The following is a 22358-nucleotide window of genomic DNA, read 5'->3' on the forward strand; positions in this document are numbered from 1 at the left end:
TGCTCACCTGTGCAGTCCTTGCCCGAGGCACCTGCCTCATAACCCAGGTTGCAGATGCAGCGGTAGCTGCCCTGAAGGTTCTCACACATGCCATTGGCACAAACCTCAGGGTCCAGAGCACACTCGTTGATGTCTGTGGCAGGAGGGGTGTGTGTCAGCAGTGGCAGCAGGAGGGTGTGTCCCAGCACACCAGGGATCTATAGAAGTCAGATTCCCCAAGGCCAGAGTTCCAGCCCAGACCCAGCCTCATTTGCTCTAAACCAGGGTTTCGCAGCCTGGTCACTGCTGACATTTGGAGCCGGATCATTTTTTGCTGCGAGGGGCCATCCTGTGTATTTTAGGATACCAACAGTTCCCGTGGCCTCCACCCATGAAACATGAGTAGCACCCCCCCGCCACCAGTATTAGTCTGGACATTGTCAAATGGCCTGGGTGGGGCAGGAGGCAAAATTACTCCCAGTTTGGAAATAGTGGAGCAAACATCCATACAGTGGTGCCGTAATAAAAATAAAAGCAATTCTAGGCTGGATATGGTCGCTGTCACCTGTAATCCCAGCACTTTGGGAGGCCGAGGCGGGTAGATCACGAGGTCAAGAGATCAAGACCATCCTGGCCAACACGGTGAAACCCTGTCTCTACTAAAAATATAAAAAAATTAGCTGGGTGTGGTGGCATGAGCCTGTGGTCCCAGCTACTTCTGAGGCTGAAGAATCGCTTAAACCCAGGAGGCAGAGGTTGCAGTGAGCCGAGATTGCACCACTGCACTCCAGCCTGCTGACAGAGCGAGACTTCGTCTCAAAAAAAAAAAAAAAAGTAAATTTTTTTTTTTGAGACAGGGTTTCACTCTGTTGCTCAGGCTGGAGTGCAGTGGTGCAATCTTGGCTCACTGCAACCTCCGCCTCCCTGGTTCAAGCAATTCTCATTACTGAGCCTCCCAAGTAGCTGGGATTACAGATGTCTGCCACTGCTCCTGGCTAATTTTTGTATTTTCAGTAGAGATAGGGTTTCACCATATTGGCCAAGCTGGTCTGGAACTCCTGGCCTCAAGTGATCCACAACCCTCGGCCTCCCAAAGTATTGGATTACAGACGTGAGCCATGGTGCCTGGCCGAAAATTAAATTTTTTAAAAAGTGGCTGGGCATGGCGGCTCATATCTGTAATCCCAGCACTTTGGGAGGCCAAAGTGGGTGAATCACTTGAGGCTCACAATTCGAGACCAGCCTGGACAACATGGCAAAACTCCATCTCTGCTAAAACAAACAAACAAACAAAAATTAGCTGGGTGTGGTGGTGCATGCCTGTAATCCCAGCTATCTGGGAGGCTGAGGCAGAAGAATTGCTGGAACCCAGGAGGCAGAGGTTGCAATGAGCTGAGATCACACCCCTGCACTCCAACCTGGATAACAGAGCAAGACTCTGTCTCAAAAAAAAAAAAAAGAGGGAGAAGAGAAAAGAAAAGAAAAACAAATTAGCAGGTCATGGTGGTGACTGCCTATAGTCCCAGCTACTCAAGAGGTATTGCGTGAGCCCACAAGGTCGAGGCCGCAGTGAGCCATGACTGCACCACATTGCTCCAGCCTAGGCAATACCGAAAGGTCCTGTCTCTAAAAAGGGTGGGGGGAGATTGGACACAGGGAGAATGCCATGTGAATATGGAGGCAGAGATGGGGTGACACTTCTATGAGCCAAGAAATGCCAAAGATTGCTGGCCACCACCAGAAGCTGGGGAGAGGTCTGGGACAGATTCTCCCTCAAGGCCTCCAAGGGAAAGGGCCCTGCCTGCACCTTGATTTCAGACCTTGGCCTCCAGGAGGGTGAATCAACTTCTGTTGTTGAAGCCGTCCAGTCTGGGGACCCTGGGCAAACTCCCACAGCCCTCAACCACAGCTCTCCCCACATCTGGTAGGGCAGGCTGGCTGCTGCATGGAGGGGCTGGGCTCACTTACCTCGACCATCTGTGGTAATGCCAAGCCCACTGCTGCACAGCGCCTGGAACTCCGCTAGAGGTACGGAGGAACAGAGCGAGATGGGTCAGGGAGCTTAGCCATGGCTTGGATTCAGCCATGGGCAAGGACAAGCCCCCCGATCTTGAGCAAGAGTGTGGGACTAAGACGCAACTCCACACCCCTGTAGGGGGAGAGCAACACCCTTCAGCCTCTTTTTGAAAACAGCCTCCACTCCACAGGAGCCACGACCCCCCACCACCGCACTCAAGGACCGATGGAAGCACTCAAAGCTATGGAGGCAGTGGGGACCGGGCAGCTGGATGCTCACCAGAGTTCTTGGCAGGACAAAGCTTGCAGGGCTCCCCAAAACTGTGGTCCGGGTTGGCACAGCAGCACTCAGACTTGGTGACGGTGTCGGGGAAGGGGCGGGCGCAGGAGCCCTTCTCAATGGCCCCGTAGCAGGTGCTGCGCACATGGGTGTCCACACACATTCGGCCGTCCTCGCCCATTGCCAGCCCCCCCAGGCACTGACAGTGGAAGGAGCCCTCAGTGTTGGTGCAGTGGCCATTCACGCAGATGCCGGGCAGCTGGCACTCGTCAATGTCTGCAGAGGCCATGGCGGCACGGGGATAGGTCCCATCCTGTTACTATCCTCCCTTCCCTCCCTGTCTCCCACCCTTTCCATTTTCCCAGCCATTGTTTCTTTCCTTTCCAGTTTTCAGTTGTCTGTGTCTCTGTCATCTCCTCCTCTTGTATGCCTCCTCACCTCCTCCTCCATTTCTCCCCATCTTTCTTTCTCTCTCTCCACCTTTAAACAATTTTCTTAAAGGCAGGGTCTGCCTCTGGGACTGGAGTGCAGTGGCGTGATCATAGCTCATTTCAGCCTCCAACTTCTAGGCTCAAGTGATCCTGCTGCCTCAGCCTCCCGAGTAGCAGGGAGTGAATATCCATGTTCGGCTAATTTATTTTTTTTGGTAGAGATGAAGTCTTGCTGTGTTGCCCAGGCTGGTCTCAAACTTCTGAGCTCAAGTGGTCCTTCTGTCTCAGCCTTCCAAAGTACTGGGATTACAGGTGCATGCTACCATACCCAGCTAATTTTTTTTTTCAGGTAGAGATGGGGTCTGGCTATGTTGCCCAGGCTGGTCTCGAACTCCTGGCCTCAAGTGATCCTCCCATCTCAGGAGTGCTGGGATCACAGATGCACCTGGCCCCTCCCCACCTTATAATCCATCTCCTTTTTTTTTTGGAGACAGAGTCTCACTCTTGTCACCAAGGCTGGAGTGCAATGGCATGATCTGAGCTCACTGTAATCTCCAGCTCCCAGGATCAAGTGATTCTCCTGCCTCGGCCTCCCAAGTAGCTGGGATTAAAGGTGAGCACCACAACACCAACTAATTTTGGTATTTTTAGTGGAGATGGGTTTCACTGTGTTGGCCAGCCAGCCTTGAACTCCTAACCTCAAGTGATCCACCCACCTCGGCCTCCCAAAGTGCTGGGATTACAGGCATGAGCCATGGCACCTGCCTCTTCTTTTCTTCCTTTTCTTGTTCTTCACTTCTTTTCTTTTTCCCCCTCCTCCTCTTTCTCTTCCGATCCCTTCTCTTCTCCTTCTCTCATGCCCGTCCCATCCCTTTTCGATCCCTCTACACTTCCTCCCCCTCCCTCTGCTTCCCCATCTCCCTTCTCCCCTCTACTGGCCAGTCTGGCTCGAGCCTCACCCATGCAGTAGTGGCTGTCAGGAGCCAGCAGGAAGCCAGGTTTGCAGAGGCAGGAGAAGCTGCCATCCTCGTTGAGACATACACCGTTGGTGCACATGGTGCTAGTGGCACACTCGTTGTGATCTGGGAACAGTAGGAGAGACTGGGTCCAGACAGGGGGCCAGGTGCCCACCGCACACTGGGACCCTCTCTCTCCCTTCTTCAGGCTGCAGGGCTGAGCTCCCCAGGATCCCTCCTTGAGGTGTGAGAGGCAAACAAGCCATGGTTGTCTGTGACTGTGTTTGCTTGTATATTAGTCTGTCTGATGGGATGTGAGTTCCCTGGGACCTGGCCCCTATCTTGCTTGGACTGCATACAGTAGGTGCTGCATAAATATTTGCTCAAAGCTGAATAAAAGTGGTGGTAGTGGCACATTGGAAATTTATTAAATATCAGTGAATTGTTCATTTTTAAATGTTTAAACATTTTTTTAAATACAACATTTTTTTTTAAGACCAAGTCTCACTCTTGTCGCCCAGGCTAGAGCACAATGATGTGATCTCAGCTCACTGCAACCTCTGCCTCCAGGATTCAAGCAATTCTCTTGCTTCAGCCTCCCGAGTAGGGTTACAGGCATGCACCACCATGCCTGGTTAATTGTTTTTGTATTTTTAGTAGAGACGAGGTTTCACTATGTTGGCCAGGCTGGTCTTGAACTCCTGACCTTGTGATCCGCCTGCCTCGGCCTCCCAAAGTGCTGGGATTACAGATGTGAGCCACCTCGCCCAACCTCCTGTTCACCTTTAAATGATTAAATTTAGGTTGTGTGAGTCTCACTTCAATTTTATAAAAAGGAAAGGGGAAAAAAAGTTAGTAAGAACATGGTCTAATTTCATGGAAGGTGGCAAGTGCAGAAATGAGTTGCTTTCCAAAATGTCAGTTTTCAACAATAAAGGACAGCACGTACATTAAGAAAATAAATGCATGAAGTGCCACCACAAAAGTTTGCACATGAACATTCACAGAAGCATTATTCCTAACACCAGAAAGTGAAAACAAACCAGTGTCCATCCACTGATGAATGAATCAACACGCTGTGGTCTATTCATGCAAGGGAACTTCATTCAGCCATTAGAAAGAATGAAGAGGCCAGGCACGCTGGCTTCTGCCTGTAGTCCCAGCTACTCAAGTGGCTGACGCGGGGGGATTGCTCGAGCCCAGGAGTTCAAGTCCAGCCTAGGCAACACAGTGAGACCCAATCTCAAAAAAACAAATACATGGCTGGGCGAGGTGGCTCACACCTGTAATCCCAGCACTTGGGGAGGCCGAGGCAGGCGGATCACCTGAGGTCAGGGGTTTGAGACCAGCCTGGTCAACATGGTGAAACCCCGTCTCTACTAAAAATACAAAAAATAACCAGACGTGGTGGCATGTGCCTGTAATCCCAGCTACTAGGGAGGCTGAGGCAGAAGAATCGCTGGAACCTGGGAGGCAGAGGTTGCAGTGAGCCAAGATCACACCATTGCACTCCAGCCTGGGTGACAGAGCAAAACTCAGTCTCAAAAATAAATAAATAAAATTTATATATATATATATTTGAGACAAGGTCTAGCTCTGACACCCAGGCTGGAGTCCAGCGATGCAAACACAGCTCACTGAAGACCCAAACTCCTGGGCTCAAGTGATCCTCCTGCCTCAGCCTCCCAAGTAGCTGGCACACACCAACATGCCAGGTAATTTTTGGGCTTTCTGTAGAGACAGGATCTTGCTATATTGTTCAGGCTGGTCTTGAACTCCTGGCCTCAAGCAACCCTCCTGCCTCAGCCTTACAAAGTGCTGGGATTACAGGTATGAGCCCCCAAGCCTGGCATAAATTTCTTTTTTTGTTTTGAGACTGAGTCTTGCTCTGTCTCCCATACTGGAGTGCAGTGATGTGATCTTGGCTCATTGCAGCCTCCATCTCCAGGGTTCAAGCAATTCTACCTCAGCCTCCCAAGTAGCTGGGATTACAGGCATGCGCCATCATACCTGGCTAATTTTTGTATTTTTAGTAGTAACAGTTTCACACATGCTAGCCAGGCTGGTTTTGAACACCTGACCTCAAGTGATCCTCCCACTTCAGCCTCCCAATGTGTTGGGATTATAAGCATGAACTACCATACCTGGCATAAAAATGTATTAAATTTTTTTTTAAAAATGAAGCACCAATACACACTACAATATCATGGACCTTGAAAACATCATATTCAGCAAAACAAGACAGTCACAAAAAGCCACGATTCCCTTTTATCCAAAATGGGCAAATTTACTGAGTCAGAAAAACAATTTGCCTAGTGCCCAGGGCTGTAGGCGAGAACAGAGAATTTGCGGAGTGACTACTAATGAATATCAGGTTTGTTTCCGAGGGGAGAAGGGTGTTTTTAAGTTGGGCTGTAGTGATAATTGTCCACCTCTGTGCATATACTAAAAACCACTGACTAGTACACTTCAAATGGCTAATTTTATGCTATATGAATTATATATCAAAAAATGCCAAAAATGTCTTTTTAAATGAAGGAATGCAGAAAGGATAAGATCCTTCCACCCGAGGGAAGACTTGAAGGTGGATCTCCTGAGATAAGGTGACAGAGTCAAGGGGTCCCTTTTGGTTATAGGTTGTGGGAGCCAAGTCCCCTCTGGCCCCCACAAGCCATAACCCAACTGTACCCCAGAGCAAGCTGATGGGGTGCTCTCCAAGGTACTGATCTCAACCGTCTGTCCCCCCCCCACCGCCATATATATATATATATATATATATATATATATATATATATAAACATTGGCCAGGCTGTTCCAAGCCATCCTAGGACATGGAGGGACCCTGCTTCAGGCCAGGGTCAGGCATTGCCAGTGTGGTCTTGCCCAAAAGACCCTTTCTTTTTCTTTTCTTTTTTTTTTTTTTTTTTTTTGAGACGGAGTTTCGCTCTTGTTACCCAGGCTGGAGTGCAATGGCGCGATCTCGGCTCACCGCAATCTCCGCCTCCTGGGTTCAGGCAATTCTCCTGCCTCAGCCTCCCGAGCAGCTGGGATTACAGGCACGCACCACCGTGCCCAGCTAATTTTTTTGTAATTTTAGTAGAGACGGGGTTTCACCATGTTGACCAAGATGGTCTCGATCTGTTGACCTCGTGATCCACCCGCCTCGACCTCCCAAAGTGCTGGGATTACAGGCTTGAGCCACCGTGCCCGGCCTTCTTTTCTTTTTTTTGTTGAGACTATTTCACTCTTGTTGCCCAGGCTGGAGTGCCATGGCATGATCTCAGCTCACTGCAACCTCCGCCTCCTGGGTTCAAGTGATTCTCCTGCCTCAGCCTCATGAGTAGCTGAGATTCCAGGTGTTTGCCACCACGCCTGGCTAATTTTTTGTATTTAGTAGAGATGGGGTGTCACCATGTTGGTCAGGCTGGTTTCAAACTCATGACCTCAGGTGATCCACCTGTCGTGGCCTCCCAAAGTGCTGGGATTACAGGTGTGAGCCACCACACCCAGCCTTCTTCTTCTTCTTTTTCTTCTTTTTTTTTTTTTATTAGGAGATGATATCTTGCTCTAAACAGCCAGGCTGGAGTACAGGGGCATGATTACAGTTCACTGCAGCCTCGACCTTTTTGGCTCAAGAGATTCTCCTGCCTCAGCTTTGCAAAGTGTTGGGATCACAGGCATGACCCACCAAGGCTGACCCCAAAAGGTTCTTCCTTGCAATTCACAGAATAAATTCAGGAAGGAAGAAATGAAAAGGGGAATCAGGGTGGTCAGGAGATAAGAAGGGTCTAAGGTGGACTGCTGAGTTCAGAGGTGAGCAGAGGAGACATAGTAAAAATGGAGGTGGGTTTTGGGGCAGAGTGAAGGTTTTTTGTTTGTTTTTCTGAGACAGTTTTGCTCTGTCTCCCAGGCTGGAGTGCAGTGGTGCAATCTTGACTCACTGCAACCTCCACCTCCTCCCAGGTTCAAGTAATTCTCCTGCCTCAGCCTCCCAAGTAGCTGGGATTATAGGTGCGTACCACCATGCCCAGCTAATTTTCGTATTTTGAGTAAAGACAGGGTTTCACCATGTTGACCAGGCTGGTCTCAAACTCCTGACCTCTGATGATCCACCCGCCTTGGCCTCCCAAAGTGCTGGGATTACAGGCGTGAGCCACCGCACCTGACCAGGATAGTGAAGATTTGAGGTGGCTGAAAAAGGCAGCAATGGGGCCCAGAAGCCCCTGCCTATCCTCCCATCCTCAACTCATCCACACAGTTCTTGCCATCAGGGCTGAGCTCAAAGCCTGCGTTGCAGACACACTGGAAGCTGCCCTCCGTGTTGACACAGCGGCCCAGGTGACAAAGGCCACCACTGACAATGCACTCATCCACATCTGCGGGGAAGGGAGGTGGGCCATCAGGAGGTGCCCCCCACCTTCCAAGCCTGGGCCAGACCCCCCACCATCACCTCCACTCTCGGACGGATGGCCATACCCACGCATGCCTGCCTGGTGAGTGTGGCCTGGAAGCCCGGGTGGCACCGGCAGTGGTAGGTGCCAGGGATGTTGACGCAGTCACCGTGGTGGCAGGGGCTGCTGGTGCATTCGTCTACATCTGAGGGGAGAGGACCCTGAGCCCCAGCCCCAGCAGGGCAGTGAGAACCCACCCCTTTCACCTGGCGTGGGCTCACCTATGCACTCGCCACGCACGTCCTGGATGTAACCCACGTTACACTCGCAGCGGTAGCTGGAAGGCGTGGGCAGGCAGCGGCCATTCAGACACAGATTGGTGAAGTGTCGGCAGATATCAGTGGTCTGGTTCAGGGTAGCAGTGCCTGCTGGTGGGGCCCGCAGAGGCATCTGAGCAGCTGATGGTCCCTCCCCAGTCTGGAACCCAGATGCCCCCTCTGAGCCTGGGACCCTGCCCTGGCTTAGATCCTGCCCCCTATACCCTGGAGAGTCCTGCCTTAGATTCAGAACTCCAACTTGGGCCTGGATCCCTCCAACCTGGGCCCAGAGATGCCTGTGGACTCCCACTCTGTGCCCAAATCCTCACTGTGGGGCAAGAACCCACCCCAGGCCTAAATCCTCCATCTCAGACCCCCACATCAGGCCCAAACTCCCCACCCAAAGCCCAAACCCTGACTTATTTTTATTTTTAGAGACAAGGTCTCACTCTGTCACCCAGGTTGGAGAGCAGTGGCACAATCACAGCTCACTGCAGCCTCCAACTCCTGGGCTCCAGCAATCCTCCTGCCTCATCCTCCTGAGTAGCGGGGACTACTGGTGCGCATTACCACACCTAGTTAATTTTAAATTTGCTGTAGAGACAGGGTCTTGCTATGTTGCCCAGGCTAGTCTCAAACTCCTGGCCTCAAGCCATCCTTCCACCTCGGCCTCCCAAAGTACTGGGATTACAGGCATGAGCCGCTGTGTCTGGTTCAGACCCTAACTCTGAGGACCAGATTCTCCAGTTACCTCCATCCTCATCCACTATGGGCACTTTCATTCCTGCTAGCCGGGCCAGGAGCACCCCCTCTAAAGCCCTGATCCTCTCTCTGAGGCCTGGACACCCTCCCCTATTCAGAGCTCTCTCCCCAGATCCAAGTCCACCCTTCAAGTTTTGGAACTTTCCTCTCAAGCCCCAGGCCTCACCAATATTAGAGTTGCCAGGGCCCAGGCTGGGGACCCCACGCCCATTGGAGCCATGAGGGTTGAGTCGCGCTGGCCCAAGGGCGGGACCCATGCCATTGGATCTGAAACCCAGGAGGCCAGGGAAGAGGCCAGGGTGGCCAGGTAGCAGCGGCAGCGCTGGGGTGCACAGTTGCTGGAACTCATCTGCAAGGAACCAGGGTTAAGGCCAGGCCCTAGGTCCTGCCCTGTCCCCTCCTCCCCGCGCCCAGCCCTGCAGGCTGCAGCTCTTACTTACTGGAACCCTGAGGAGGACACAGCTCAGGGGTTGGGCCAGCCACCCAGCACCTGCCCTTGTCGCAGCAACACTGCCTGTGAGTGTAGTAGCCGGTGAGATCTCCGGCACAGCGGCCCCCAAAAAGCACGGAGAAGCAGGTGCCGACCCGCTGGTCTGCAAAAGATCAGAGTGCGCCCATGAGCACAGGACATTGGTGGCCAGACCTGGATCCAAAAACCAGCTGTAGCAGCACCGTCTGTAGGACGGGTCTGTTTGTCTGTGCCTCAGTTTCCCCTCCATAAAATGGGGATTCTTGGAGCATCCGTCTCACCTGGGAAAAGTATTACCTGGAAGAAAAGTCTGACATAGTCCAGATGCAGTGGCTCACACCTGTAAACACAGCACTTTGGGAAGCCGAGGCAGGTGGATCACTTGAGGTCAGGAGTTCAAGAGCAGCCTGGCCAACATAGCAAAATGCCATCTCTACTAAAAACACAAAACTTAGCCAGGAGTAGTGGCTAGCACCTGTAATTCAAGCTACTTGGGAGGCTGAGGCAGAAGAATTGCTTCAACCTGGAGGTGGAGGTTGCAGTGAGCCGAGATCTCACCACTGCACTCCAGCATGGGAGACAGAACAAGACTCTGTCTCAATAAATAAATAAATAAATAAATAAATAAATAAATAAATAAATAAATAAATAAAAATTTGACATGTGGCCAATGCCCGCTCAGTGCCATCTCTTATTACCAAAATTTCCAAATTATCACACAGAGGTAGTGAGCTCCCCATTGCTGCAGGCATCCAACTGCACTGAGGAAGACCCACTGGCAGGGAAGGACTGCCCCCGTGGGTGACCAGGCAGGGACACCAAGATCTACAGCTGTGTGTCTTTGCTTGCTGGCTGTAGGCATTACAGGGAAGCCTACGAGACTGTGAATTTCAGAAAGGGGCCCCAAGGAGTAGAGGAGTGGATTGACGGCCACTGCCCTAGGGAGGCTGAGGCAGAGAGGCTCCCGAGGTATGTGAACCACCAACACTCTTCCACTTCCCACTGACACCTCAAGGTCAATGGCTTTAGGCAGCGACTGGATTTCTCAGGCTCTGGCTTAAAGAGAATATTTTTAGGCTTAAAAACACACAAAGCTTGGCAGGTGGCCTACAGTTTAAAAAGCTCCTCCCAGCAGCTGGGAGGGCCACTGACAGCCGCCCCTGACCTGCCCCAAGCTGGGAAAAAATGCAAATGTTTCCACCTCCCTGGTCCCTGCCCTGTGCACCTGGGGGCTCCCAGGTACCTGTGTGGGAGTCAGGGTTTTTCATTCTCAGTCCCATCATAGCCCCACAAAGGGGGCTGGGCCTGCCTAGACAAGGTGAGGTCGACAGACTCCTCCAAAGTTACACAGCTGCAAAAGCAGGAGGAGGACGGGAAACCCAATTTCCCAATCTCAGGGAATCCAACAGGCAACACCCCCTCAAGCAAGAAAGATAGAATATAAAAAAAATTTTTTTTTTTTTGAGATGGAGTTTCGCTCTTGTTACCCAGGCTGGAGTGCAATGGCGCGATCCTGGCTCACTGCAACCTCCACCTCCTGGGTTCGGGCAATTCTCCTGCCTCAGCCTCCTAAGTAGCTGGGATTACAGGCACGCACCACCATGCCCAACTAATTTTTGTATTTTTAGTAGAGACGGGGTTTCACCATGTTGACCAGGATGGTCTTGATCTCTTAACCTCATGATCCACCCGCCTTGGCCTCCCAAAGTGCTGGGATTACAGGCGTGAACCACCGCGCCCGGCCAGAATACAAAAATTTTAACAAAAATGGTTGGGTGCAGTGGCTCATGCCTGTAATCCCAGCACTCTGGGAGGCTGAGGCCTGAGGTCAGGAATTCAAGACCAGCCTGGCCAACACAGTGAAACCCCATCTTTACTAAAAATACAAAAATTAGCTAGGCGTGCTGGTGGTGGGCACCTGTAATCCCAGCTACTCAGGAGACTGAGGCAGGAGAATCACTTGAACCAGGGAGACAGTGGTTACAATGAGCCAAGATCCAGCCTGGGGGACAGAGCGAGACTCCGTCTCAAAACAAGAAAATAAAAGAATGTTAACAGAAATGATCCTGTGATTACTGTAAGTTTACACTGTGAGTTAAGTGGTCACAGCCTCCACCTCACCTGGTGTCGGTGAATGTATGTGTCCTAAGTATTCTCGTAATACTTAATGCAAATTACTTAACGCAATTACTTAATACTTAATGCAAATTACTCCCCAAATTATATCTTACTCAATCTTCACTGAGCTAGATACTGCTACTAGCTACTATTTTATAGATGGGAAAACTGAGGCACAGACAGGTTGTCACTTGCCCAAGGTCACAGGGTCTGCGAGCAGCTCTGGGTGGGAACCCCAGACTGATTCCAAAGACTATGTTCAGAGGCTGGATTTTCTTATTTATTTATTTATTTATTTATTTATTTTTGAGACAGAGACTTGCTCTGTGGCCAGGAGGCTGAAGCGCAATGCAGTGGCGCCAGCTCGGCTCACTTCACCTCTGCCTTCTGGGTTCAAGCCTCCTGCCTCAGCCTCCTGAGTAGCTGGGATTACAGGCACACGCCACCACTGTCAGCTAATTTTTGTATTTTTAGCAGAGACAGGGTTTCACCATGTTGACGAGGATGGTCTCGATCTTTTGACCTTGTGACTTGTGATCCACTCACCTCAGCCTTCCAAAGTGCTGGGATTATAGGCGTGAGCCACCAAGCCCGCCCAAGAGGCTGGTTTTTCAAATCCAGGGTCTGCTCTTTAGCAGCTGAGAGAAGCCCCCACAGTCCAGGGGATGTGTCCAGAGGTACCCCTAACGCCGGCTATGACAGCCCCCCATGGTGGACACCTAGAAAGCCTGGAGTTGGCCACAGCATACTGGCTGAACTCCAAACACAATATTCTCAGTCCTGCCAGGTAGTGGCCTAGCCTGAGGGCCTGGGGTGACGCTGGAGGACCTCCAAGCCTCCTCCTGTCTCCCCAAACCAGGATGCTGCCCATCCTCCAACACCATCGTTCAGGTTCCTGGCCAGTCCTGTTGATTACAGGCAGCTTCTAGGGCCTGATGCCCAGCTCATCAAGACAGCAAAAGAAGGCCAGGCAAGGTGGCTCATGCCTGTAATCCCAGCACTTTGGGAGGCTGAGGTGGGCGGATCATGAGGTCAGGAGATTAATTTTTTGTATTTTAGTAGAGACGGGGTATAATAGAGACAGGTTAGCCATCCTGGCTAACACGGTAAAACCCTGTCTCTACTAAAATACAAAAAATTAGTCGGGTGTGGTGGCACATGTCTGTAGTCCCAGCTACTCAGGAGGCCGAGGCAGAAGAATCGCTTGAACCTGGGAGGCGGAGGTTGCCGTGAGCCGAGATCGCGCCACTGCACTCCAGCCTGGGAGACAGAGCAAGACTCTGTCTCAAAAAAAAAAAGCAAAAGAAGGAGTGAGAGCTCTAAGGGTGGATTTCCCCTTGGCCAGGCCAAATGTAGAGGGGTTGCTAAAGGGTGCGCCTCCAAGGGGAGGGACAGCCCAAGGAACTGCCACCCTGGCAGGGAATCTGCGGAGTTGAGTGTGTTCCGGATTCGTTGACTGGACTCAAGCAAACCTCTCCTTTCTGGGCTTCAGTTTCCCCATCTTAAAAATGAGAGTGGGGCCAGGTGAGGTGGCTCACGCCTATAATCTCAGCACTCTGGGAGGCCGAGGAGGGTGGATCACTTGCAGTCAAGAGTTCAAGACCAGCCTGGCCAACATGGAGAAACCCAGTCTCTACTAAAAACAGAAAAATTAGCCAAATGTGGTGGGTGGTGCATGCCTGTAATCCCAGCTACTCAGGAGGCTGAGGCAGGAGGATCTCTTGAACCCAGGAGGTGGATGTTGCAGTGAACTGAGATCACACCACTGTACTCCAGCCTGGGTAACAGGGCAAGACTCTGTCTCAAAAAATAAATAAATAAATAGAAAGAGAGAGAGAGAGAGAGAGAGAGAGAGAGAGAGACAGAATTGAACAAGGAGTCTCTCTCCTACCCGCCCTCTCCCCCTCCAGCCCCTCGGGCCCCGGTTCACCCAGGCAGTGGGTGCCATCCAGGCTGCTGGCAAAACCCCAAGGACAGGTGCACACGTAGTTCCCAACAGTGTTGGTGCAGTCACCCCCAGAGTAGAGGCCTGGCACGCTGAGACACTCATTCACATCTACATAGACAGGGATGAGTTCAGAGCTGGGCACCTCACTAGCCTGACCCCTCTGCCCTCCTGCAGGGGAGGTTGAGCTGTCCAGGACATGAATCACAGGTGAGGTCCCAGGTCGTCCCCCTGCGGTCACCCACCTTCACATGCAGCGCTGCTGTCACTGAGCCGGTGTCCAGCGGGACAGCGGCAATGGAAGGAGCCCACCGTGTTCATGCAGCTGCCTCCCTGGCACAGGCCTGGCACAGCCTGGCACTCATCCACATCTACAAGGACAAAGCCCAGCAAGGGAGTGAGAGGCCCCTCAGAGGGAAGAACCAAGGTGGCCAAGGGCTCCCACTCAGCCTTGACCCCCACTACTCACCTTGGCAGGCCCCTGTGTGGATATTGGGGATGAAGCCGCGGCGGCAGGGGTGTGGCTGTGCAGGGCAAAGTTCACATGGAAGGCCCCAGGCACGGCCCACAGTGGCACAGCAAAGTGCCTTGGTGCACACGAGGCTCGTCAGCTGATGCTGACACCCCTCGGGGCCCACTCGGCCAAAGCAGGGTCCCATCCGATAATCTGCAGGGCAGACAGATGTGGGCACCTGGCTGAGGGCTAACACCTTCTCAGCCTCCCGGCACCCACACCAGGCTTTACTTATGCTGTTCCCCTTCCTGAATAGAATGACTTTCCTCCCCTTTCCCTACCTAAGGAACTCCTATTCACCCTTCAAAACTCTTTTTCTTCAAAGCATTTCCTGACCAACTTCCAAGAGAGACCAGGACTTCCAAGCCCATACAGCTCAGGGTCTGTCTGAACACCCTGTCTAAACTGATGGGAATCCTTCCCCAGGCCCGTCCTCCCTTCAGGCCTAGGCAGAGACTCGTGGATGCCCAGCTACAAAGTATGTCTAGTCCTTGCACACACGCCTGGCCCTGCCATATCGCCCAGATTTGAGGAGGGATCTATTAGCTGCCCAGATTCTCTGGACCCCCAACATCACATCCCCAATCCCCACCAGGCCAGCCCAAGATGACTGCATTGGTTCCCCCAGCCCCAGTACATGAGCCCAGATGTGACTTTTTGTCTCTCTTCTCCAGATGTTTCCGATAAAGGAGTTAGCTCTCAAACAAGGGCAGCCCCTCCCAAGAGAAGAAGCCAGAGTCACTCCCAACCCAGGCCCCATAAGGAGGAGGGGCTTCACAGAGACCCCCCCCATCCCCACCCCCTCACCCCCCGGCTGTCCTGATGCCCCAAGACAAAACCCAATGCCTGGAACCTCCCCCCTCCCTCTTCCCCTCCCCTTCACTCTTCCTCTGCCACCCAGAGCTTGGCCTGCCTCCAACAGCCCATATTCCAATTCCACAGTTTCCAAAAGCCCACCCTCGAACCCGGGTCATTTCCCCAGCCCCTCCAGCTTCCATTCCCCGGGTCCCGCCCATCCTCGCCTTCCTGGGACAAAACACCACAGCAGGCACTCGGATGCCTCCTGCAATGGAAACTCTCACAAGCCTGGACTTCCCTGACGCTATCCACTCCTCTTTCTCTTTCTCAGCCTCCCGTGGGCTCTGTTTTTTCTGTTCGTGTTTAAATGCCCAGGTGGCCATCTCTTCTGGCCCTTCCTTCTCTCCTGGGGATCCTCCGCTGCGCCCTGGGCTTCAGTCCCCACGGACAGAGCAGCCCCCCCACCGCTGTCTCCACCCCAGGCCTGAGTGTCCAGCTGTGGACCCTCAACCAACACTGAGCTCAGAGTCTTCCTCCTCCCTGCCAGGGTGTGCTACTACCTCCCCTGCCCCCAGCTTTCAAATCAAGCCTGGGGTTCATCTTGACTCCTTGCCTCTTCTCTCCCTGCCCCTGCCACACCTCACTGCTCACAAAAGACATCACTGTGTCCACTCTCCACTCTCCTTTTTTCCTTTATTTATTTATTTTTTTGAGACAGGGTCTTGCTCTGTCTTCCAGGCTGGAGTACAGTGGCACGATCTTGGCTCACTGCAACCTCTGCCTCCTTGGATTCAAACAATTTTTGTGCCTGGGACTACGGGACTCTAGGCACGCACTACCATGTCCAGCTAGATTTATTTTTGTGGCCTTTTTTTTTTTCTCCCCAAGATGGAGTCTAGCTCTGTCGCCGAAGCTGGAGTGCAGTGGCACAATCTCAGCTCACTGGAATCTCCGCCTCCCAAGTTCAACCGATTCTCCTGCATCAGCCTCTCAAGTAGCTGGGACTACAGGCGTGTGCCAGCATTTTTAGTAGAGACGGGGTTTTATCATGTTAGCCAGTATGGTCTCAATCTCCTGACCTTGTGATTCACCTGCCTCTGCTTCCCAAAGTGCTGGGATTACAGGCATGAGCCACCGCGCCCAGCCTTTTTCTTTGGTATTTTTAGTAGAGACGGCTTTTGCCATGTTGGTCATGGCTAATCTCAAACTCCTGGCCTCAAGTGATCTGCTTCCCAAAATGGTGAGATTACAGGCATGAGCCACCATGCCTGGCCTCTTCTGTCTTCTTGTTCTTCTTCTTTTCTTTTTAAGAGCGATAGGGTGTGGTTCTGTCGCCCAGGCTGAAATGCAGTGGCTCTACCATGGCTCACTGCAGCCTTGAACTTCTGGGCTCATGCAGTCCTCCCACTTCAGCCTGAGACTACAGGTGTACACCACCACGCCTGGCTAATTTTTCACTTTTTGTAGCGATGGCGTCTCACTATGTTGCCCAGGCTGGTCTCAAACTACTGATACATCCACCCTCTTAATTCTGGTAACAACCTCTCAGCAGGCGATCCCACCCATCTTAGCCCTCTTAAAATAGGATCAAGTTTACGAGTTAGGTTGACAGGCGCAGGGGCTCACGCCTGTAATCCCAGCATTTTGGGAGGCCGGGGTGGACAGATCACTTGAGGCCAGGAGTTCAAGACCAGCCTGGCCAACATGTCTCTACTAAAAATACAAAAATTAACTGGGCTCGGCGAGGCACGCCTGTAATCCCAGCTACTTGGGAGACTAAGGCAGGAGAATCTCTTGAACCTGGGAGGCAGAAGTTGTGGTGAGCCAAAATCGCGCCACTACTCTCCAGTCTGGGTGACAGAGCAAAATTCCATCTCAAAAAAAAAAAAGTCAGTGTGCAATAAAGAGGGGGTGTGCCCATCTCATGAGGTCCAATCCACCCTATTATATCCAGCTGAGGGGTCTCCTCCTCCAGGAAGCCCTCCCTGACTCCCTTGCATGGAGCAGATGGTTTCTCTGTCCTTCACATGCTCCTGGGCTGCCCCAACCCTTGTCTTAACCTTGATGGCCCCAGATGAGAATCTTCTGCTTGCAGTTTCTTCTCCCTGCCAATCAGACCGGCACATCTTCTGTCTTTCCTACCAGACTCCAACACAGGCCCACGATCAGAGCCAGTGAATAACAGATGTTTTGCAGAAAGATGAGCAAATGAAAGAAATGTCCTCACACTGCCCCAGCTGCAAGAAGGAGGCCAGCTGGGCCCTCTCAAGGCCTGGCCACGTTTCAGGGCCTTCCAGGAAACCTTCTTCCCTCCGTACAGTCCCCTGTCTGCCCTCCACCCACATGTGCTTGGTACCTCTTTCACACTGAGGTCCCATGAAGCCGTACACACAGGCACAGTGGTTGGGGCCAATGCAGCGACCCCTGTTGTGGCATCCACGGTCACAGATGGCTGCAGAGGGAGAGAGGGAGGTGGCCAGAGATTCCCCCCCTCCAGCAGCAGAGAGAGCTGGGGTTCACAGCAATCCCATCTTTACCCAGGAATCCCCAGGATCTGGCCTAGGTCGAATGATAAGGCTGGGTGTGGTGGCTCATGCCTGTAATCCCAGCACTTTGGGAGGCCAAGGCAGGTGGATCACCTGAGCTCAGGAGTTCGAGACCAGCCTGACCAACGTGATGAAACCCTATCTCTACTAAAAATACAAAAATTAGCCAGGCTTAGTGGTATGTGCCTGTAGTCCTAGCTACTCGGGAGGCTGACTCAGGAGAATTGCTCGAACTCGGGAGGCAGAGGTTGCAGTAAGCTGAAATTGTACCACTGTACTCCAGCCTGGGCAGGAGACCGAGACCATATCTCAAAAAAAAAAAAGGCAGGTGTGCTCATGCCTGTAATCCCAGCAGTTTGGGACGCTGAGGTGGCTGGATCACAAAGTTGAGACTAACCTGGCCAACATGGAGAAACTCCATCTCTACTAAAAATACAAAATATTAGCTGGGAGTGGTGGCAGACACCTGTAATCTCAGCTACTCGGGAGGCTGAGGCAGAATTGCTTGAATCCGGGAGGCAGAGGTTGCAGTGAGCCAAGATCATGCCATTGCACTCCAGCCCGGGTGACAATGCAAGACTCTGTCTCAAAAAAAAAAAAAAAAAAAAAAAGAAAGAAAGAAAAAGACTGTGAAGACTGTGACAATAAGCATGTCCCCTGCAATCTCCAGTCCAGGAAGAAAGACCCCTGGGCAGTAGGCAGGTAGTAGCAGAGACCAATGCTCTGGGATCACAGTTCTGGGTGTGCATAGGGGCAGGGAGTCCCACAGGGATACTCACGCTGACCACACACGGTGCCCGTGTAGCCCCTCTGACACAGACAGGATGCCCCACGGCAGGTGCCCCCATTCATACAGCTCACACTGCACCCTAACCCTGGGAACAGGAAGGTGGAACACAGAGTAAGCTGGAGACGGCCCGCAATGCCCTTCCGGGAAAGCTGCGGGACCAGGTGAGCTCAGCCCCACTGCTGTCTTTCAACAAAAGCAGCCCGGAACTCTGTGATCTTCTTCTCCCTCCCCCAAGAGGCCACTCCTTGCTCACCTAGGCTCACCCCGCAGCTGGGAGCCAGCGTCCCATCCGCACAGGTGCACAGGTTGGGCTGGGAGCAGAATCCCTCATGGCAGGTGTGCCTACAGATGGCTGGGTGGGTGCAGCAGGTGGTAGTCAAGACCAGGACCGAGCCTGGGCCGTCCCTGTTTCATCGGTGTCCAGACTGGCCGGAACACCTGGCTGGACTCTGCTAGTCATCTGCCTCCCCGGCTCTGCTCATAGCACACCCCACCCCCGTTTTCATGGACGTCCCCCCACTCCAGGGCTGAGCTGAGCAGGTGGTGTGACCCAGGCTGTGGGTTGAGGGTTGTGTTAGAGCCATCGGGACAGAACGCTCTTTGGGCCAGAACTGCTGAGCTGTGAGGACAGAGCTGGAGATGCTGGGGTCCTGGATACTGTGATGGGGTGTCTCCTGGGAAGTGGAGTCAGATTCTGGAGACACAGACAGAGACAGAGACAGAGGGTGAGGCCAGAGAGAGACAGAGAGAAAGAGACTCAGAGAGAGAGAGAGAATCAGATAGATAGACAGTAACCAACAGAGAGAGGCCAGGTGTGGTGGTTTACACCTGGAATCCTAGCACTTTGGGAGGCTGAGATGGGAGGATCACTGGAGACCGGAGTTCGAGATCAGCCTGAAGAACACAGAGACCCCCATCTCTAAAAAAAAATAATAATAAAGAAAAGAAACCAACAGAGGGAGACATGAGCAGAGATGAACAGAGAGAGGCAGAGACAAAGCAAGGGAACCAGAGAGACAAACAGCGAGACAGAAGCAAAGGGAGGGAACCAGGCAGGCAAACAGCAAGACAGAAACGAGGAGGTTTTAGGGCAAAGGAAATGAACATGGCACTTTGGCTTGGAAGCCTGAGGACAGACACAACCATCGTTCCTGTGGTTCAGCCAGTGGCCCCTGGCAGAGTCCCCTTGTAAACAGAGCTGGACCTGCAGGCAGGTAAGACTGTGGCTGGCCTGTGCCCCGCCCCCACCTCCAGAAGGCAGCAGCACTCACGCACGACACACTGGCTCCTGCCAGGGAATGTCCTCCAGCCGGGACAGCAGTAGGCGTGGAAACGGGAGCCACACACATTCGGCCTTTGGGGACAGCGAGATGTGTCTGGTGAGCCCCTGGCCGGGTTGACAGCCCCCCCACCAGCACTCCCCTGGCCCCAGGACGGCCCAATCCACACCAAAGGGTTCTCCCAGCATCCCAGGTACCACGCACCCCTGCAAGATGCCCGGGCTGCCCCGCCTCCGCACACGTCCAGGACCTGAAGCCTCTGAGGCCCCATCCCAGCGGCCTTGGCCACCTGCCATGCATGACAGGGCTGAGCAGGCCAGCAGGAGCCGGGCCAGTGGGCCCCTTGCCAAACACAGACCCTCCAGAGTCATGACGTGTCCCCTGGAGGCTGCGGAGAGGAAGCAGAGTCAGCCCCAGAAGAACCCTCAACCCTGGCCATGGGGCACCCCACACAACTAGGAGGCTAGGGTGGTTGCCAAATGGGGCAGCCCCGGGGCCTGTGGGAGCCCAGGGAGGCATTCAGCCCTGACCAGGGAGCAGTGAACAGTCAGAGGAGGTGTGATGTTAGAGAAGTGTCTTGGGGCTGAGGCTGCACAGCCGAGACAAGACGGGCATGGGACATGGAGGGGAGGGGACATAGGGCCAGGTGGGGCCAGGCGTTGCAGGAGTGGGCATAGCTTTTATGGTGCTATAGTGTCCTAGAGCATTTGCTTGTTCGCCAAGGGCAATGAAGGGCCCTTGAAAAGCTTACCGTGGGAGAAGCAGGGTCAGAAATGCATGCTAGATGGAGTGGGGAAGGGCGGCAGGGCCCCCCGGGGTAACAGGGGTGTCAGGAGGCTGGGGGCTGTCCAGATGGGAGAGAGAGGAGAGGAATGGAAGATTCCCAAAGTTCTGGCTGGGAAGGTGGAGCCGGGAGAGAGTCCAGGGTGGGAGGAAGGTGGCAAGTCCATGGGAGGCAATCACCCCACTGTCCCTCTGTGACACAGATACTCCCATTCTTGCCACACTTGACCCCACCTGGCCCTGTGTCCCCTCCCCTCCACGTCCCACACCCATCTTGCCGTGGCTGTTCACCTTCAGCCCCAAGACCCTTCTCTAATAGCACACCTCCTCCAGGAAGCCTCCTCTGACTGTCCACTGCTCCCAGGTCAGGGCTGGATGCCTCTCTGAGCTCACACAGGCCTCAGGGCTTTCTCAGGCAACCACCCCACTGTCCCTCATTGCAGGCAGCGGGCCCAGGCAGGGTCCGGAACTTCCCAATGCAGAGCATAACCCTGTGCTCAGCAGGGAAGGGATCGCTTCTGTGCCCATTTCACAGATGAGCAAACTAAGGCCATCACATCATGAGTGAGGGGCTAAGCTGGAACTTAGGCCCATGCAGAGAAGGACGGGGAGAAGATCAGGAACGGAACTTGCTTCTGCTCCCCCTGGCTGGATCCTGCCTGGGCCATGAAGGATGGGAGGGAGGAGAGGGGGACAGGAGACAACCAGCCAACCTTTTAGAGGCTGGCGGCAAAATACTTGAGGGATAGATGCCACACCAAGTGGCCTTCCCGTTCCATTCAGGTCCCAAGGAGGAGAGAAATTGGACCTAGGGGGAGAACAGGCAAGGAGCCCCGCTGTGTGGCCTTGGCCATGCCCCTCTCTCAGCCAAAGAGGGGTCCCAAAGAGAGTTGGTTGGCTGGGGAGCGGCATCCTCTTTCGCTTCTGAGTTGTCCAGGTCAGTCGGCACTGAGGTTCTGTGGACTCCTCCAGGCAGCCTGGGGGCCTGCAAGCCCTCCTCCTTCCTCCCCCATCCCCCACCCCTGCCCCTTGCCTCGGGTGGGGTGGGGGAGTTGGGTGGGGGAAGTCTCTGGCCTGATTTGCCTCGGCCCCCCTTACACTCCTCGGTCCCCCTTACACTCCAGCCACACCCTGGAGTTTGTGGAATGAATGAGCAGAGAAGGCGCGCCGGGCAAGGGGTGGGGAGGCTGACGGCCGAGGAGCGAGGGGTCCCGAGCTCCACCGACGGAAAGGGGGCGCCCCTGGAGCCCGCCGGCAGCGATCTCCACCCGGCAGAACCCCCGGCCGCGTCCACGCTAGGCTCCGCCCTCACCTGTGGGTCAGGGGCCCCGCGCCTGGCCGAGCCCCTCCCGCCGGGTCCCCGCGCCCCCGCGTCCCACTGCGGCGGGCGCCACTAGAAGGCGGAGAGGGGAGGGGGCTGGGCCCGGGGCTGCCCGGCTGCGAACAAAGGAATCCCCTCCCCCTCTTCCTGCCGGCCCCCGCCCCAGCCCTCGCCTTCCCCACCCTTCAACGCCCCCGATCTCGCCCCACCGTGGGCCCCGCGCCTTCACCTACCTGCGAGGCTGCGAGCGTGGGGCGGGTGGACGCGCGCGGCTTTGCGCTGCAGGGCCGGCTCCTGTGGCGCCCGGGACCCGGGACGGGAACGCGAAGCCGAGAGGCCGACCCCGCCGCGTTCCCAGCCCAGAGCTGCCACTCGGGGGGAGTTGGGGCGGGAGGAGTTGGAGGAGGGCGCGTTTGCACCTCGTAGCTCCCAGGGCGGGAACGGGGGGCTCCGATCCAGGGCGGGGAGAGAGGCTGCGGCTGGGGGGAGGGCCTGGGGCTCCTGGTGAAAACTCCGAGGGGCTGGAGGGATGGGAGGGCGGGCTGGGGGCTCAGGGCTAGGGGCACCTTGTAGGGGCTACGGGGGCCTCGTTTCCGGATCGAGATTTTGGGGGGGCCGGGCCTCGACGACAGTCTGGGCAGAGAGGTCCCGGGACTCACCTG

At 54.1% G+C, this 22358-nt stretch overlaps 1 protein-coding gene across 1 annotated transcript in view; it reads right to left on the reverse strand.

Moving 5' to 3' along the window:
* The window catches only part of FBN3 (fibrillin 3), an 87861-nt gene extending 65791 nt beyond the window's left edge, over positions 1–22070 (reverse strand). Inside the window, exons 1-17 of the mRNA XM_035285142.3 lie at positions 21930–22070; positions 19797–19980; positions 19584–19666; positions 18566–18664; positions 18302–18397; positions 17333–17428; positions 14134–14331; positions 13910–14035; positions 9573–9725; positions 9299–9481; positions 8335–8481; positions 8139–8258; positions 7909–8038; positions 3666–3940; positions 2276–2551; positions 1948–2001; positions 8–133 (exon numbers count right to left, since the gene is read on the reverse strand). Of these exons, the coding sequence (XP_035141033.3) occupies positions 8–133; positions 1948–2001; positions 2276–2551; positions 3666–3940; positions 7909–8038; positions 8139–8258; positions 8335–8481; positions 9299–9481; positions 9573–9725; positions 13910–14035; positions 14134–14331; positions 17333–17428; positions 18302–18397; positions 18566–18664; positions 19584–19666; positions 19797–19963 (2329 nt within the window). The 5' untranslated portion in view covers positions 19964–19980; positions 21930–22070. The remainder of the gene's footprint in view (positions 1–7; positions 134–1947; positions 2002–2275; positions 2552–3665; positions 3941–7908; positions 8039–8138; positions 8259–8334; positions 8482–9298; positions 9482–9572; positions 9726–13909; positions 14036–14133; positions 14332–17332; positions 17429–18301; positions 18398–18565; positions 18665–19583; positions 19667–19796; positions 19981–21929) is intronic.
* Positions 22071–22358: the final 288 nt, after the last annotated feature.

Source organism: Callithrix jacchus, chromosome 22, assembly GCF_049354715.1.
Source record: "Callithrix jacchus isolate 240 chromosome 22, calJac240_pri, whole genome shotgun sequence".
Classification (NCBI taxonomy): domain Eukaryota; kingdom Metazoa; phylum Chordata; class Mammalia; order Primates; family Cebidae; genus Callithrix; species Callithrix jacchus.